This window comes from Dermacentor silvarum, chromosome 11 (genome assembly GCF_013339745.2).
Source record: "Dermacentor silvarum isolate Dsil-2018 chromosome 11, BIME_Dsil_1.4, whole genome shotgun sequence".
Classification (NCBI taxonomy): Eukaryota; Metazoa; Arthropoda; class Arachnida; order Ixodida; family Ixodidae; genus Dermacentor; species Dermacentor silvarum.
The window spans coordinates 84372788-84388095 of NC_051164.1; the positions used below are offsets into that span (position 1 = coordinate 84372788).

Sequence of the window (15308 nt, forward strand, 5' to 3'; positions counted from 1 at the left end):
TTAAATGACGTGGTGCCGACTAGTCGATGATCATCAAAATTGATGATGTTTAGCGCAGGATTTGCGGTGTGTCTTCCGCGCCAAACATGTTCGATTCTGGATAAACTGCAGTTAAAAGTATGGATATTATCTCATCGACAAGTCGTGTGCTCTGAATTCATGATCTTTCTTCCCATGTGACAGCAATTCAAATCAATATAGAACAGATCCGTGAAAAACTAATCGTGAAGAAAAAGCACCGACTAAAACGAGCGTAATTTTACAGTAAACATTTATTAGATACGCGGGCGTTATTGCGTATTCTCCGGCCATGCGCCTTTCGGTGGAGTCCGATCTCGGGCTGCTACGGCATTTGGTCAGCCGCCGGATCGGAAGTCGTGGTCATGCGGATGAAATGCTGGGCGACCAGCGGCAGCGTCTGGTTTTTCCATCTCCAGAATGCCTTGGGGTACTGCCTGCGTGGGCAGTGATGGTGAACGGAGTGTAACGGTGACTGAGAAGATGCTGTACATGATATCTTCTATATAGATTGGATAACACGCAAGCCGTTCGTAGTGAAGTGACGATGGGTATGCTGCTATGGTTGGGGGAATGTACTACAGAGGATGTCCTTCACAGAGGCACAAGCGGCCAGCTAGAAAACTCGCGCCTTCGTGCCGACATATTTCAACGTCGTAGCCCCCTGTAGTCACCAGTTTGCGTTACCCATTTCTACGCCTGATTAACAACTTCCTTGTTTTACGAGCACAGGTACCAGGCTGATCGTTTCATCGAATCGCATTTTGTGACCGAGACTATGGCATTGGCTTTTCATTGCCTGTGTTTCATTACCTTTTCATTGTCTGCGTTTAAATGAGACGGCAGGAATGTTGTCGGACCTAATAAAATTACATGACTAGTTGCGGTGCTCTTCATGTTGATAATTACTCACGCTCATAAATAAATAGAAGATGCGGAACAAAAGCGAATATTACGCTGTACAAATATGATCTTCGCCACCATGTTAATTGCATTCACGTTGTTGCTAACGAGCATCAGCGAGCATTTCGATTTACCTTCAAGAACTTCAGAACGCCCAACGTCGCCACCCTCATTACCTACCATAGGCAGTAGAGAGCCACGGATGCCCACAGGCAGCTGTGGACGGCAAAGGCGATCCCCAGCGGCACATTCAGCCACAAGGACCTGTTGGCCATCCGATGGGAGGCTTCCAGCCAGGCGAACGTGAGGGACATCGCCAGCCCACTGGCGAACAACACGCTTAACAGAAACAACACGTGGTTGTCCAGGTTGTCGCTGTCCCTGAACCAGTTCAGTAAGGCCTGTGCCAATGAATGAATGAATGAATGAATGAATGAATGAATGAATGAATGAATGAATTGTAATGATGAAGAGACCATAAGTGTCGCTGCGCCCGCTTTGATCCTGAAGTGAGGAAGACAAAGTCCCAAGGATCGGTGTTACGGCCTTCCTCAATCGGGAGCCAAGTAGTTGCAACGACACTTGGGCTCTCTTCGTCATTACAGAATGAATCAAAATGTTATTTATCGGGGTCAATAAATACCGTATTTAGACGAATATAGCCCGATAGTGTTTCTTTTTCAGACATGAAATACAAGACTGCTAGGTCAGCGTAAATTCAAAGATTTCTGGAGGGGCCATCGGAACTAGAGAAATGGCACGCCGCTAACACCAACATCAATAGACAGTTCTGTACCCATTACTATCCGGGACCGCATTGGCGCAGTACTACAGCTAACTGTAATGACACGCCATTTTGACCCCAGTGAATACTTGCGGTGCGGGTCCTGTCATTGTTTTATTATTTATTTTTTCACAACGGAACTGTTTACGCACTCGGTTAGGCCGCGCAGTGCAAATAAAAAAACTGCGCCTGGCGATGATGTCAGTGCGCGTTGCCTAGTAATGCCTCGCACAGCTGATGCGAGGCGTTGCTAGGCGACGCACGTGACGTCATCGCTCGGCGCGGTTACGATCATCTCCCAGGTTACCCTCGCCACAGCGCGAGGCGCGGCCGACGTATCCGGCGTTCGTCGGCGTGCCCCCACCTATCCAGTAGCCCAAGATTGGCTATCCACCAGCCCACCTTGTTCGACGAGACGCGGATGTGGTCCATTCTGGGTGATGAGGTCGGCGCGAAATACAGCATGTCGCATCACGAGGCCGGCTGCAGCCGGGGCACGCCGACGAACGCCGGTTATGTCGGCCACGCCTCGCGCCGGACTTTACAGTGCTGTGCTTTCGCTTGCGTGGCGTCCCCGTACAAAGCGCGCACAAGCGGCAACGCTACTTGGACTATAAAGTGACCTTTAGAAGACTGCGCGCCGACCCCGAGTACCATCTGGGAACTCGGCGTCGGCTAAGTTTGGCTAAGAACTAGTCCAAGCCAAACCAAGTTAAGCAAAGGAAAGCAAGACAAAACTAAGAACCAGCCAATTCAAGCCAAGTTAAGCAAACTTAAAGCTAAGAACCAGCCAAGCCAAACCAGATTAAGCAAAGGAAAGCAAAGTTAAAGCTTGGGAGGGGCATCAGCTTCGCGGTTTGCCCAATCTTCGCACCACTAAGTGTGAAGCTGCCAGCATTTTTTTTAGCTTTTTTTGTGCATGTGCTTTTTGTTTTTGCTTTTAAGAGTGAACTTTCCGCTAGACGCTGCCACCGAGCACACAATGTCGGCAAAATGGTGCCTACGTGCCTACAGTACAAGCCGGTGCAAGTGATCGGCTGGCGCTGGACGTTGGTGATAAATGTCATTTGGTTTTTGAGGCTGTTGTCGTTTACGATCATCTTAGTCGACTTGGATTCGAAGAGAGCTTTCTTTATTATTATTTTTCTGATGTACCCAATTTGGGGAGTCGAGTCGGCTTAGATGCGAGTACGGCATAGATTCCCGTAAACACGATAAACCCACCAAAGGTAACGCAGGACAATCAGAGTAACTTGAACGTGTCCAAGGCCCAACAGGTGATATACATACAATTACCATGAGGGCATATACAGGACAGCATACTGGAGCTATCATTGTGCCAACATTGCATCAAAAAAAAAAAGAAAGTGAAACAAACTAAGCAGATTGTTCATTATGATAAGGCCAACCCTTCTTGCGAGGAAAACGGGATTAATAGGGCAAATGAAACGAAAAAGTCATTTCTCAACGCAGTTCCTAAATGAATGGAGGGTTAACGCATCGTCTTTTTTTTTTTTTTAGTACACATTGGCCTGCAAACCCACGCCGCAGATTGAGAAAAATAAAAGTAGGCTTGGACAAACTATACGAGATTGTTAAGTCAATCTCAACGTACGCGACATATCCTACGCTAGAAAAAAAGAACTGAAAGAAATAAAGAAAGAAAGAAAGAAAGAATGGAAGAAAGAAAGTGACAAACAGGTGGCAATGTTATTTAGAAATTGGCGTACCAGCTCTTGACAGTAATGCACTGGGTTAGCTCATTGGCATTAATAGAAAATGATTTTATTTTTACGGTATAGGGACCACATCTAGGGCCCCATAGGATGGTGTTGTAAGTCAGGGGGGGGGGGGTAATATAAGGTTAGTACGATAATGATTCAATGGTGGTCTTGAATTGCACGCGATTTCTGCGCTGGACTACCTGCTTAGGAAGACCGTTCCAGTCCCTGGCCATTCGTGTGAAAACTGGGAGTAAGATATGCCACGGCGCGAGCGTGCGGGGGATTACAGTGAATCAAAAATTGACTCACTGTAGTCATTGACTTGCCGTATGTTCCGGTAATATACACGAACCGAATACGCGATGAAAACATGATTTTGGTGACGTCGATGCGACGTGATCAGTTCTCCGGTGTGGCTTTGAAAATCAAGAAAACAAGTTTGACCCGCATTTTCTCTGCTCATTTAGGGTGTTCTTTTCAGCAATTCAAAGGGACTTTCGAAAATATATATAGCGCAGTCGCACGCTCAAATTCTATGACCACTGATGTCAAGGACTATTGGAATCTGCGAGCCGCATTGGCTCCACTCCGCCAGATCGCCCAAAGGAGGCAGTTAGGGATGCGAATTCCAATGGCACTTGGTGTAAGTAGTGATTGAAAGTGAACGTGTGATTGCAGTATAATCTCGCAGTCAGGAAGGATTTGGTATTTCTATTTTTTTTTCAAGTGTTTATCTATGTTGCTAGCGCAAGACAGGGGTAATTGGATATCGCTGGTTGAGGGCTTCCTCCTGCAAAGTGGACATACAGAAAAATAGGCTGATGGTGATGACAATGATTATCTGCGTTACTTAATCGGAAATCGCTCGGAGAGGCATTCTCCAGCCAGTGGACACAAAAATAGGCTGATGAAAAAAAATGACGATCACGACGATGATGACGATGGTGATGATCGATGTATCCATACCTCGCGTCGGTCTAGGCGGACGTCGAAGTGGTAGCGGCAGGTGTCACAAGGGTAAGCCCTGGCGCAGTATGTTCCTCGTACGACACTGGCGTTTCGGTCATCGCCTGGTGTGGAAGGGGGTTAGGGTGCAAAATGAATGCCTATATTTATAGCCAAAGCTATACTACGCCATGTCTCGTAAGGTCATTCATCGCGTCGCAATGACCTTGAGCCACCGGAGCGCAAGTGTGGAGGTGTGACGTCACGCCACGTGATCCGCTGCGGAGAGGCGTCGCAGCTCCGCTCGCTGCAGGAGCCCCACCGCTGCGGCACCACGTGACTACGCGAGGATTTAACGGCTGCTTCGCCGGCGCTTGGTCGCTCAGTTTCGCCATTGATGGCGCGTCGGCTGAGCCGTTTGTGCGCGCGCTTCAGCGCAAAGCGACAGGCTGAATACAGTCATCCCGTAGATATAGCTAGACTGCATGGTGCGAAATTTCACAAAAAGGCAAAGTTGGCTGCTGAAACATCGGAGCAAAGGGAGGCCAGATTAGCACGTTATAGAGAAGCTTGCGAAGCGTGGAAGCGTGCATCATTGAAACGCTCTGTGTATAGTGTTTGCAAAGCCAAGCAAAACAGACCTTTCGCTCGTGATAACAAGGTTTACAAGAGTAAAACCTCAGCCAAATTTTTACAAGTCTATTTTCGGAGAATGCGGCATGTGTCAACTATGATTATAGTTCCAACATCAGGTTTGTCCTTTGCATTGGTGTTAACCTATATCGGCCCTCATGTCAAGACAGCATGTTCATTGGAGATACAAGCGCTGTTGATGCTGACGGAAAAGATGCATTCATTTAGGTTATTTTTCTTGCGATGGCTGATAACTAAGCCTTACTAACCATCTACAAGTAAACGGGCAATCTGGAAGCTTCATTATGGTTCATTTGACGTGCGGTACACGCTGCATTTTGTATGCATATTCAGACACGATAATGACTAATTATGAGCTTCTAGTCACAACAATTTAGAAATTTACCAGCAACTTACTTTTTTTTACAGTAGAAACATCTTATCGCCCATTTGTTGAAATATCACTGCGGTCCGGCACTGTACACAATTCACTTCACGAATCGGTGAGCATGAAATTTTATATTTCCGAATACGAATCGAATACTTCAAGTCGAAGCAAATGATTTTGATTCAAGAACTCGATTTAATGCTACGATTACTCGGTTACAGCTATATGCACGGGGGTACCATGATTAACAGAAACTATCTTTCAACAAAGAAAAAAAAAACAAGGAAATAGCTTACAGGATGTATGCGTATGGTTTATTAGCTGCTTCATGTATCGTACGTAAAGAAACTAGTTACAGTCGGGCTCAAAAGTTTACAGACGGCGGTATCCGAGAAAAGGGTAACGATTTCCGCAGTTCGGGCACAAAGCCTGCAGGTATTCGGAGTTCCAGCCCGTACTAGAGTATCTGTGATTAACATAGTGTCGTAGAGTATTTGCTGGCTACGGTCACAAATTGCCCAAAAATTAAACCTTTCCTGAGATATTACGGCCCATTAACTTTTGACGCCGACCGCACGTACAGTGGGAAGCTTTCACTTTGCGCTAAGTTACACGCTGTGTTCGTTTGAACTAACACTCCACAGACATTGGGCGTGTTGAAGGCCATAAATATTATAGTCATGCGCACATTGGAATAAATGTTACCCCCTGTTTTTTTTTAACTTTCACAGAAATATAACTACACGATGTTTTTTTGCATGGGTCGAACTCGCAACCTCAAGGTCAGCAGCACAATGCCTTAGTCACTGGTCTATACCCTCAGCGGGTAGACTTGACACGTCAGTGCATATTTCGACCACAGACGACCACGCTCGCCGCTATCGCTGTGATTTAACTTCTGCTCGTCTTTCAAGGGGCAAGTATACGCCCAATAAAGAGATTCTTAATTCACAGTTTTGGTACTGCCTCTTCTTTTCTTGACGATGACCACAACGTGACAATATTTACTACGAGCCATTTTACATGTTTCGTGCTTACTTTTGAAAGCAGAAGATTGTTGTGTACTCAAACTTGCATATCGAGTCAGTGTCCTTCAGATATCCGTATTGGTTGATGGAGTTATTGAATGAATGCTTTATTTGTTTCGTCCCAGCACCGCTTAAAACTTCCTCTCTTTTAACAATCCTACGATAAGCATGTATGATGGTGCTAGTGGTGAGCGACGCCGTATATACTGTTGTCGTTATAATCTCACGTTACGTGTAGGGTGTAACTGTCTTGCCTCCGTTGCACAGTATACTGGTTAAATGTTCGGCTTACCCAGAGGCCTGTGTGCAGGACGCTGTCTTCTTGGCGCTTGCCTCGTAGCCGCTTCTTGGCGCTCCAAGTGTGCTGAGGCAAATAAAGCTTTAATAAACACCCTTGGAATAAGAGTTCGTTCAGCAAGCTGTTACTTTCCCCTATATACACCCCCAGTTAGTATTCCTGCTGCATTGGCGCAAACCTGAACATTCTCACCGAAAGTATTTCAGATAACTAATAGGGCTAATAGGCAGCCACGAGAACCCAATGAGCAGAAAAACAGAAAAAGGCAGCTTATTTTGTAATGGAATAAATTTTGCAGAATTGGTTGAGATCATTATCAGTCAGATTTTGCGCATACATTCTCAAATGATAACTGCTAGTGACATCGCGTATGCGCCGGTTGGGTGAACTGGTGTGACGGCTCCAAATGTCGCACACGTGCGGTAGAGTATGTATAAATCAGGCTTTCTTTATTAGGTAGACTGGCTTGTTTCTACATTGTTTGCAATATGCAAAGGGAAACAAAAGTAAACATTGTTCGAGCTGTATTGGTAAATTGCATTCCACGACATGAAACAAGCTTCTCATACTGTGAGAAAAGGCTTGGCAAGCCAGCAAATGTGCAAACACGAACGAAGGGTTGCGAGGCAACCTTGAAGTTCCCACAAGAACGTGACGTGACGTCACAGATTTTGCTGCCGTCTGCGTGAGTTTATAGTTACCTTTTGTTATCAATAAAGCTGGACTACATTACATTCAAGGAGAGCCGATGACAGAATTTAACAAGCTTTGTGAATTTTTACTGAACAATATCCTGTATACGAGGAAGTGATTTGGAATCTGTGACGTCACACTAACGTATCGGCGCTCAGGTTCCAGTCCAGTAGTAAAAAAAAATAGTTTGACCTTCATTTTATATAGTAATATTAAGCCTTTTCCGCTAAGTTAACGAAAGAATAGGTTTGAAATAACGTTTATAAGATTAACTTGTATCGTGCTACTTTCTGTGCCTCTGTAATTACGATAATGTTCCGGGAAGGTACTAGATACATTGTCGACCTTCCACCTTACCCCAGCTTGTGTTCCATCTGAAGGTCGTACGAGAATTTCCGTTGTGAGGTTCTGCAGCAGCAGCAGCAGTGGCAGTGGTTGATGACACAGCCCCAACTTCTTCAGCCGCAGTAGACGAAGCCACGTGCGCTGCCGAATCCGTCAGTTGCAGCCATAACCGCAAATGAATGCGACGCCGGATTCGCATTCACGGCCGCCATCGGAGCTGGATGCGGAGCCGGAGCCATTGTCGAGGCCATGTACGCAGCCGTAGCCGATTCCGAATCAAAAGGAGCAGCCAACAAAGGAGTAGTCGAGGCCATAGACGGGTTTCGAGTCAAACCGGGAGGCGACGTGGGCTGATCACTAAGGCCGCTGGCTGTCGGCGACGTCGTGTTCTCGGCGTTGTTCTGGTTCATGTTCATCTGCACAAGCCAGAAAAAAAATTGCCACATTAAGCAAGGAGCGTCGTGATAAATAATAGCCTCGATAGGTGAACTGACGAACACAGCAAAATATTCACCTTCACCTAGTGAGCGAAGAATGGAAGTACCTTATTTAGCGCACTTTAAGTTAGATCATATGTACAGTAGCAGACAAGGAAATATGACGTTTTACCCATCTTGTCTTCTGAGCTAAACCGCTAAGAAAATTGGCGCTGCGTTACATGCAAGGTCGCTATAGTCTCAGATACTAGGCGCTTGAACACGAATTGCCCCCACTATTCGCACTGCATAGCACACCCGTCGTAAGCACAACTTGCATATTGCAAGAAGGTATCGTAAGGAAACCGTGTACAATACCAACGTCCGAAAATGCCTGCACGCTATTAGGAGAAAATTTAATGAGAAGTGCAGCGGGTAGCCGGGCAATAGGAGAGAAAAGCATGGTTCTGTAGGGTTTAATGCATAACAAGCGATCAAAGTAACAAAGAAAACACACGTCGATACGCACGCACGCACTCACACACGCACGTGCACTCGCACATAAACTCAGAAATGTAGGCAACAGTGCGCCACGAGAAATTAACAAAGTGGGAGTTTGAGCTATATGGGTTTAAAGCACCCGAAACAATCAACTGTTTGAAATCGCTGCTGCCTTCAGTGGGGCTAGCTTTGGCTACTTGTGGTTGTCTTTGATGTGCAGGTGTGTGATAAGCTTACAAGCGTCTTTGTCGTCCGCTCTAATCGGAACGGTCGAGAACTGAGACAGTGACCTTGCACTCGAAAGCATGCCGCCACAGCGCCATATCAATTAAGTAAATGCAGGGACGTGTTCTACAATATCGAAGGACCAGCCCGTTCCTATAACAAAGAACCTTTCGGGTCGAAACATGATATTAAGCGTTACACCGCGATTAAAGCGTGAGTCGAAACGACTTACAGGTACAGGGCTCCCGATGACTACAGTATGATTATTACGTCTTTCTTCTCTTCAATCAGTAACGCGTGCGACTGCGCGTGCGACTGCGTGAATTCGTTGGGGCTGCTGATGATGATGGGCTCATACTATGGCTTGTAGCCCGCGCTGGGGGATTGGCCCAGCATTGTGTGCCTGAACTTTACTTAGTGTGTTAAAGTTTTACATATTCAATCTTCTTACATGCTTTTTCTTTCCTTATATTATGGCACTTACCCGCTATGGGTGATTGGCCAAGAAACTGGTGGTTAAGCAAAAGAGAAGAGGTAAAACATAGAAGAGACAGTAAAGCGGGGTAGGTTGAAAGCATTTACTACTAATAATAATATAAGCTAAATTTAGAGGGTCTCTTTTATTGTGTGGAAGGAAACGTATGATTTACAAATTCGACTGTAAATATTGTGAAACATCCACATATTCTTGAAATTAACCAGCCATTCTCCTCGTGTCACAGAAGCATTCGCAAAAGGTCGTGAATACGTTCCTGTGGCTGAAGCCCAACGCAGAGGCCTTGAAGGAGAGAATATCCTGAGCATTTGCAGAAAAAGCAACTGATTGTCGGAATGGAATTACGAAATACTTTCTTTTGCTCTGGCTTTTAGGTCACTCGTGTCTCATTACCGTGTGCAGCTGTGTCACCTCTATGGTGACGCGAGTGTCCTGTTGCACTTTCTCGCCAGTGCCCTGACCATATACGGCCACTTCGGGACTTCGACGCAGGCTGTGTGCTAGCTGTCCTTTGATTTACATTGGATAGCGACTACGCCGCGGCACTCTTTGGTCAGCTGTTGTCACCGCCCCTGAGAACCGCTGTGGAACTCCCCTTAACAGCTCAGATGTAAGTGCAAATTGATCAGCATGTAGTAGGAAACAGAAATGAAGCCAAATGCACCGAGCGCGATGTCGCTGCCTCTTATACAGGTGCCACACGGGGCGCTTTCGATCACGATCGATCCCGATTGGGAAGTGCACCATAGGGAAGTTTAGAAATAGCGCCACCAAGCGCCGTTGTATACCGAAAGGCTCAAATTCCTCTGTACGCCTGTTGCAATTTTTCAAGCGAAGCTTGTATGCGCTGTCCTACGCCGGCGATGCAACGCTAAAAAAACCACCTGCTCTCAGAGCTGCACAGGTGGCTCGTGCTCGGCACGCGCTCGTGCCACTGCTCCCACGTTCGTCGGCATCGTCTGCTTCCACTGCTGGCTGCGTTGTCGCTAATCATTCTAGCGTAGGATTTCACTTTTCTTCTGCCGTCGTAATGGGAAAGCCGAGTTAACGGGGGTATGAGCCATTCATTGTCTTACATAACGGACAGATTTAATTTTGAAGAAATTTTATGGAAATCCATTAAAGATTGAACGCGCTCGAGAAAGGGCTCGTCGTCGACGTGCCGATTCTAGCGTGAGGGCTTCCGAAGCCAAGGCGAAAAGTCAGCGAAGAGCCGCGGACCCCAAGTTGTGGGAGCGCGATGTTGAGGTCAAACGTCAGCGTCGTCTTGCCCTCCAGGAACCCGACAACGGTGGTGCATGCCTCGGCAACGCTCGCGCCGACTTCCTCGGTGCGACGGCCAGGTTTCAGTGAGTTTCTCAACCGGAACATCGAAGCCAGCTGCAGTGCGTTTGACCGGCTGTGGTTCGAGCACAACGTGGTACTCATCAGTGCATTTGGTTCGGAGGAACACCGGAGAAACACACGACAAGCTTCGCTTACCCCCATCTCCTCGACAGGGGAGGGGCTACTGATTTTTTATTGCGATATATGGACACTACAAGCGCATTCCGGCCATCGGCTGCGCCACCGTCGTCGCCGTCGCCGTGAGGTTCCGTATGAAGTCCAACGGCGATACAATCGCCGCCGCCCACCATGCGCTGTGTGTGAGAGTGAAAGCTTACGAAGTTGAGCTGGCAATCGCGGCTCAGTGTAGTGCACGCGAGGGAGGAAGGTAGGCCGGAAGCGCGCGGTCTTCTTTCGCGCGCGAGGCACGGGGGCTAGGCGACGGAGAGGGAGCGGGGGTGCGCTCTGCTCGGTCGACTGCTGCTGCTGCTCTCAGCGCGGCCGCGCGGGCCTCATCTTCAAGGCGATCCGCGATGGGGACAAAGTGCATGCGCCTAGTGCCGGTAGCGTCGTATGCGCTGTGCTTTTGGCGTTTATTTCGCGTTGAAGCGAGACGAGAGACTGCGCGAAGGTCAATGTGCCCCGGCTGCTGGCGCGCTTTCTCACTGCGGTGTTTTCACACCGAGTTTCCGGGTCATCAAGCGAGATGTGTTCATGTTTACTTGTGCGCGCGTGACACCGTGCTTGTCTATTTAGTTAGTAAGCGAATGTTTAGAACTTTATACGGCCCATTAAACTACTATCCTTGCTTCGGATAGCTCTCTACTAATTTGCTATCACAATCGATGCTTGGCCTTTCGGGCGAAACTGCGAGTTTTTTTGTACCCTCATTGGGATCTTTTGTGCACTTGGTCCAGTGACATTGGGCCCCCTGTTTCTAATACTCCGTTTCATTATCATCATCATTAGCCTATATTTATATCCACTGCACGATGAAGGCCTCTCCCTACGATGTCCAATTACCCCTGTCTTGTGCTAGCCAATTCCTATTTAAGCCTTCGTATTTGTAACAGCAGATATTTTATTTAAGATTTACAAGGTACTTATTTCACTTTACTTTCCTTAAAACACGATAATAACAGTCGTTTCACCGCCCGATTGATGGCCTATCCTTCAAAGTGGATTGTGCCATTTCATTAAGAAACAAGAATAGAGACTGGTGGCAGGCATCAGCGCATGTCTACTCCAAGTGATGCTGTCGTAAACAATGCACGACTATAATATTGCACATCATATAATACGAACTATCGTGTTACGGCTTCGCATCATGGGCGAAACAACAATTTTATTTCGCTTTCGAGTTCTTTTATTGATCCAGACGCGATGGCTCAATGGCGTCCTGGCGTTAAGCCCAAGGACGATTATAGGTGGCGTAAAAATCCACGCCCCAGGCATGGATGCTTCTGAGTAACAGATAGGGGTTTCCTCAGGAATTGAAGATAAGTGGGTGTCTTAATTTCTACGGGCGGAGGGGGGGGGGAGGGGGCTGTTAAGGGTAGCCATTCTATCGACTTAAGTCATTTATTATGCGGTAGTCATCATTAATCTTTGATTAGTCTCGTTGATGTGTCAAGCAGGACTAGCCACGTTAATTACTCCAACATTCATGACACAAATTGTGAGCAATTCACTTTACACTGGGACGAACTTCTAGTTATGAACGGACAAAACTAACGAGCAAGGCCTACATAAAATGAGTCCCCCGCATAACCACAAGGAAGTAGAATCCATGATAAACAATTTTCATACACGCTGAAGGTTTATGTCGGAGCTTTGGTATCAGCCACGATGATTTCCAGACACTGACACATCTAGAAATGAATTTACCAGGTACTCGTGTTTGTGTCCTATCCCTGGCGATTTGAATCCCGGGCGGTCGTCGTATTCGCCATACCTTTCTTTCGCGATTTCGTGGTTTCTTCCACCACAAGCCAGCTGAAGAATATGTGTCCCTTCGCGTACATGCACTTCTTCCGACGCTATTTAACGCAATTTCACCTCGTCTGAAAGAAATCCGTACACATTAAGAGGGTGCCTTCAGAAAAACTAGAGGGTTTGTTCATTCCCTCTCCCCCCCCCCCCTGCCCTTAGGGAGTGTGCAGGGGAAATCACTGTTAACAGAAAGAGAACTCAAGGTTTATGCTTTTTCGGGCTGCATTCGCCAGAAGTGATTGCCGAGCATGGTACTCCTCATGGATGCCATGTTTTAGACGGCACCTACTTGTTTCCTATGGCCGAGGCCGCAGAAGTCCAGAGAAGACCATTATTATCTTCATCATCATTATAATCTTCAGCATCCTATATTATGTTCCCTGCAAGACGAAAGCCTCTCCTAACGACCTCCAATTAGCCCTTTCTTGAACCAGCTGACACCATCTTATGCCTGCAAATTTCCTAATTTCATCACTCCGTTTAATTCCCTGCAATCTTCGACTGCGTTTCATTTTCATTGGCACCCATTTTGTAAATCCATTTAAAAGGCAGTATATAAATCATCCACAAGCCCACACCTCAGCTTACGTACTGTCTATCCGCCACGCCAGCTCAGTGACTATGGCATAGTTTTGCCGAGATCGAAGTCGTGAGTTCGAGTCTCGTCTATGCCGAACGAATTTCCATAGACCCCTGTACTTCGATTTCGGTGTCTGTTAAAGAGCCCCAGGTAAGGAAAATTAGTCCGGAGTAACACTACGCAGCGGGTCGCATAATCCGATGGTAAAAATCACACGTGCAGCAAGAAAGACAAAGACAGAAGAGATGTAGAATTGACAAGTGCCCATACAAAAAAAAAAAAAAAAGTGATCACGCCCTGTACAACGCACGAGCACTTGTCAAGGAGTGCGAAAGGCCCGTTACCATCTCGTCGATTGACATTTGACCTTTCTCTTTCCGTGTCTGCGCACGCTCAACTTGTTCGACCAGACTCCCGCGAACGCATTACTGAACGGGTACATTGTATTCTAGCGTGACGCTTGCTCTGTCGTTTTCCTTTCCCGTATTTGTTTGCTTTGCACACTTGCCTTACCTTTTACTGCACATGTCTTTCTGCTATCCTTTCCTGTGCCACACCCCATTTGTCGTATCTGTCAGGCTCTCTTTTTGTCCCTACGTACATGAAAAAGTGCAAGAAGAAAGTGCTCTTGTTTGCCCAACGTCATCGTGCCACCTGTACTTGTGCTTGCACGAGAGTTGGAGACAAGCTCTTGTTTGTCACTTCTGCCTGCGTCCGCACCTAGCGACCACTGACGGGTACTAAAGAATGAGCTATTCTGTCTATTCACTTGCAACACCATGCCTGCATTCGATGATTACTAAGAAACATCCTACTGTATATATATATATATATATATATATATATATATATATATATATTAACGAGAAATTGCAAGTGACAGCGTGGCTGGCGCCAAAGTTTGCTACTCCAGATGTCGGGCGAAAGTTGAGGTGACAGACACCATGAGCACAAACAGTACCGACACAAACACGCACGTACATCGCAAATCTTTTCACAGGCGAACCAGAAGCCTTTCGCACAGAAAAGAAATACAAACATAGCTATTGTATAGCGGTCATGCATACCGCTTCTCGGAACATATCGCACAGAACTTCGTTACTTTCTAACGTCTATTAAAGCTTATTACTGTCTTAGTCCACCCAATATTACAACGTCCCGTCTGCGCCTAACAAGAATCAGTTATCCCTCTTAGCCTAACCTGCTTTATGTCTCGGCAGCTTCAGCTTTACTCGAACACTGGCAAAGGGGGGTCAAGCCTTTAGTGAATTCCGCCTGTTGTCTTCGAGTCAAATTATGGTTCAGGACTGACTGTTTGGCTTGTTGAACTTGCGCTATAACAGAGTATGGCAGCGGAAAACGTTGGACGGGCACAAACACAAAACAGATAAGCACGAGCGCTGCCAATCATTTGTTTAATAATAGCACACACCCCGCCGTAATATTTACATTTACGTAGTATCTGTAGCAATGCTCCGCCTCTCAACTTGGCGTGACCGCGCAATAACTACCTCATAAAGATCACGCTACTCAAATAGCTGCATTCGTAAATTCATAGTGAGAAGTGCGCAAGCTTGTCGATGCCCCGCTGATACAGATGGATTTCTTCAATGGCCAAAGCCTTGTATGCCCCATGAAGCGAAAAATCCGGCGTCCGGCGTTAACATCGGACGACAAAAAAACTCACGTGACCAAGTGATGACGTCACGCTTTCCTCCGCTGGACCTGCTGCGGCTCGCGCTGCGAAATCCCACAATGAACAACCACGGCATCGGCCGGACGCCGTGACCCACACCCAAGAAAACGACCTGGCTCACTCCCAAAATTGAATTGAGGTGGAATAAAGTGAATTAGGTCGCAAAAAAGCGGATTAAGGTGGAATAAAGAGGATTAAGGAATATTAACGTTGGTAAAAATTAGAGCAACGTGGATTAATGTGGAGCTTTACTTTAAGGTGATAACTTAGACAAGTCCTCATGCTTTCGTCTTACATCGCGTAAGCATACTTAAGTG

The 15308-nt window shown here is 46.7% G+C and overlaps 1 protein-coding gene across 1 annotated transcript in view; it reads right to left on the reverse strand.

Annotated features, from left to right (window-relative positions):
• Positions 1–298: 298 nt before the first annotated feature.
• LOC119433118 (uncharacterized) overlaps positions 299–15308 on the reverse strand; it is a 30537-nt gene continuing 15527 nt past the window's right edge. Inside the window, exons 2-6 of the mRNA XM_037700260.2 lie at positions 7772–8175; positions 6716–6787; positions 4396–4499; positions 1102–1322; positions 299–455 (exon numbers count right to left, since the gene is read on the reverse strand). Coding sequence (XP_037556188.1) covers positions 344–455; positions 1102–1322; positions 4396–4499; positions 6716–6787; positions 7772–7958 — 696 coding nt within the window. The 5' untranslated portion in view covers positions 7959–8175 and the 3' untranslated portion in view covers positions 299–343. The remainder of the gene's footprint in view (positions 456–1101; positions 1323–4395; positions 4500–6715; positions 6788–7771; positions 8176–15308) is intronic.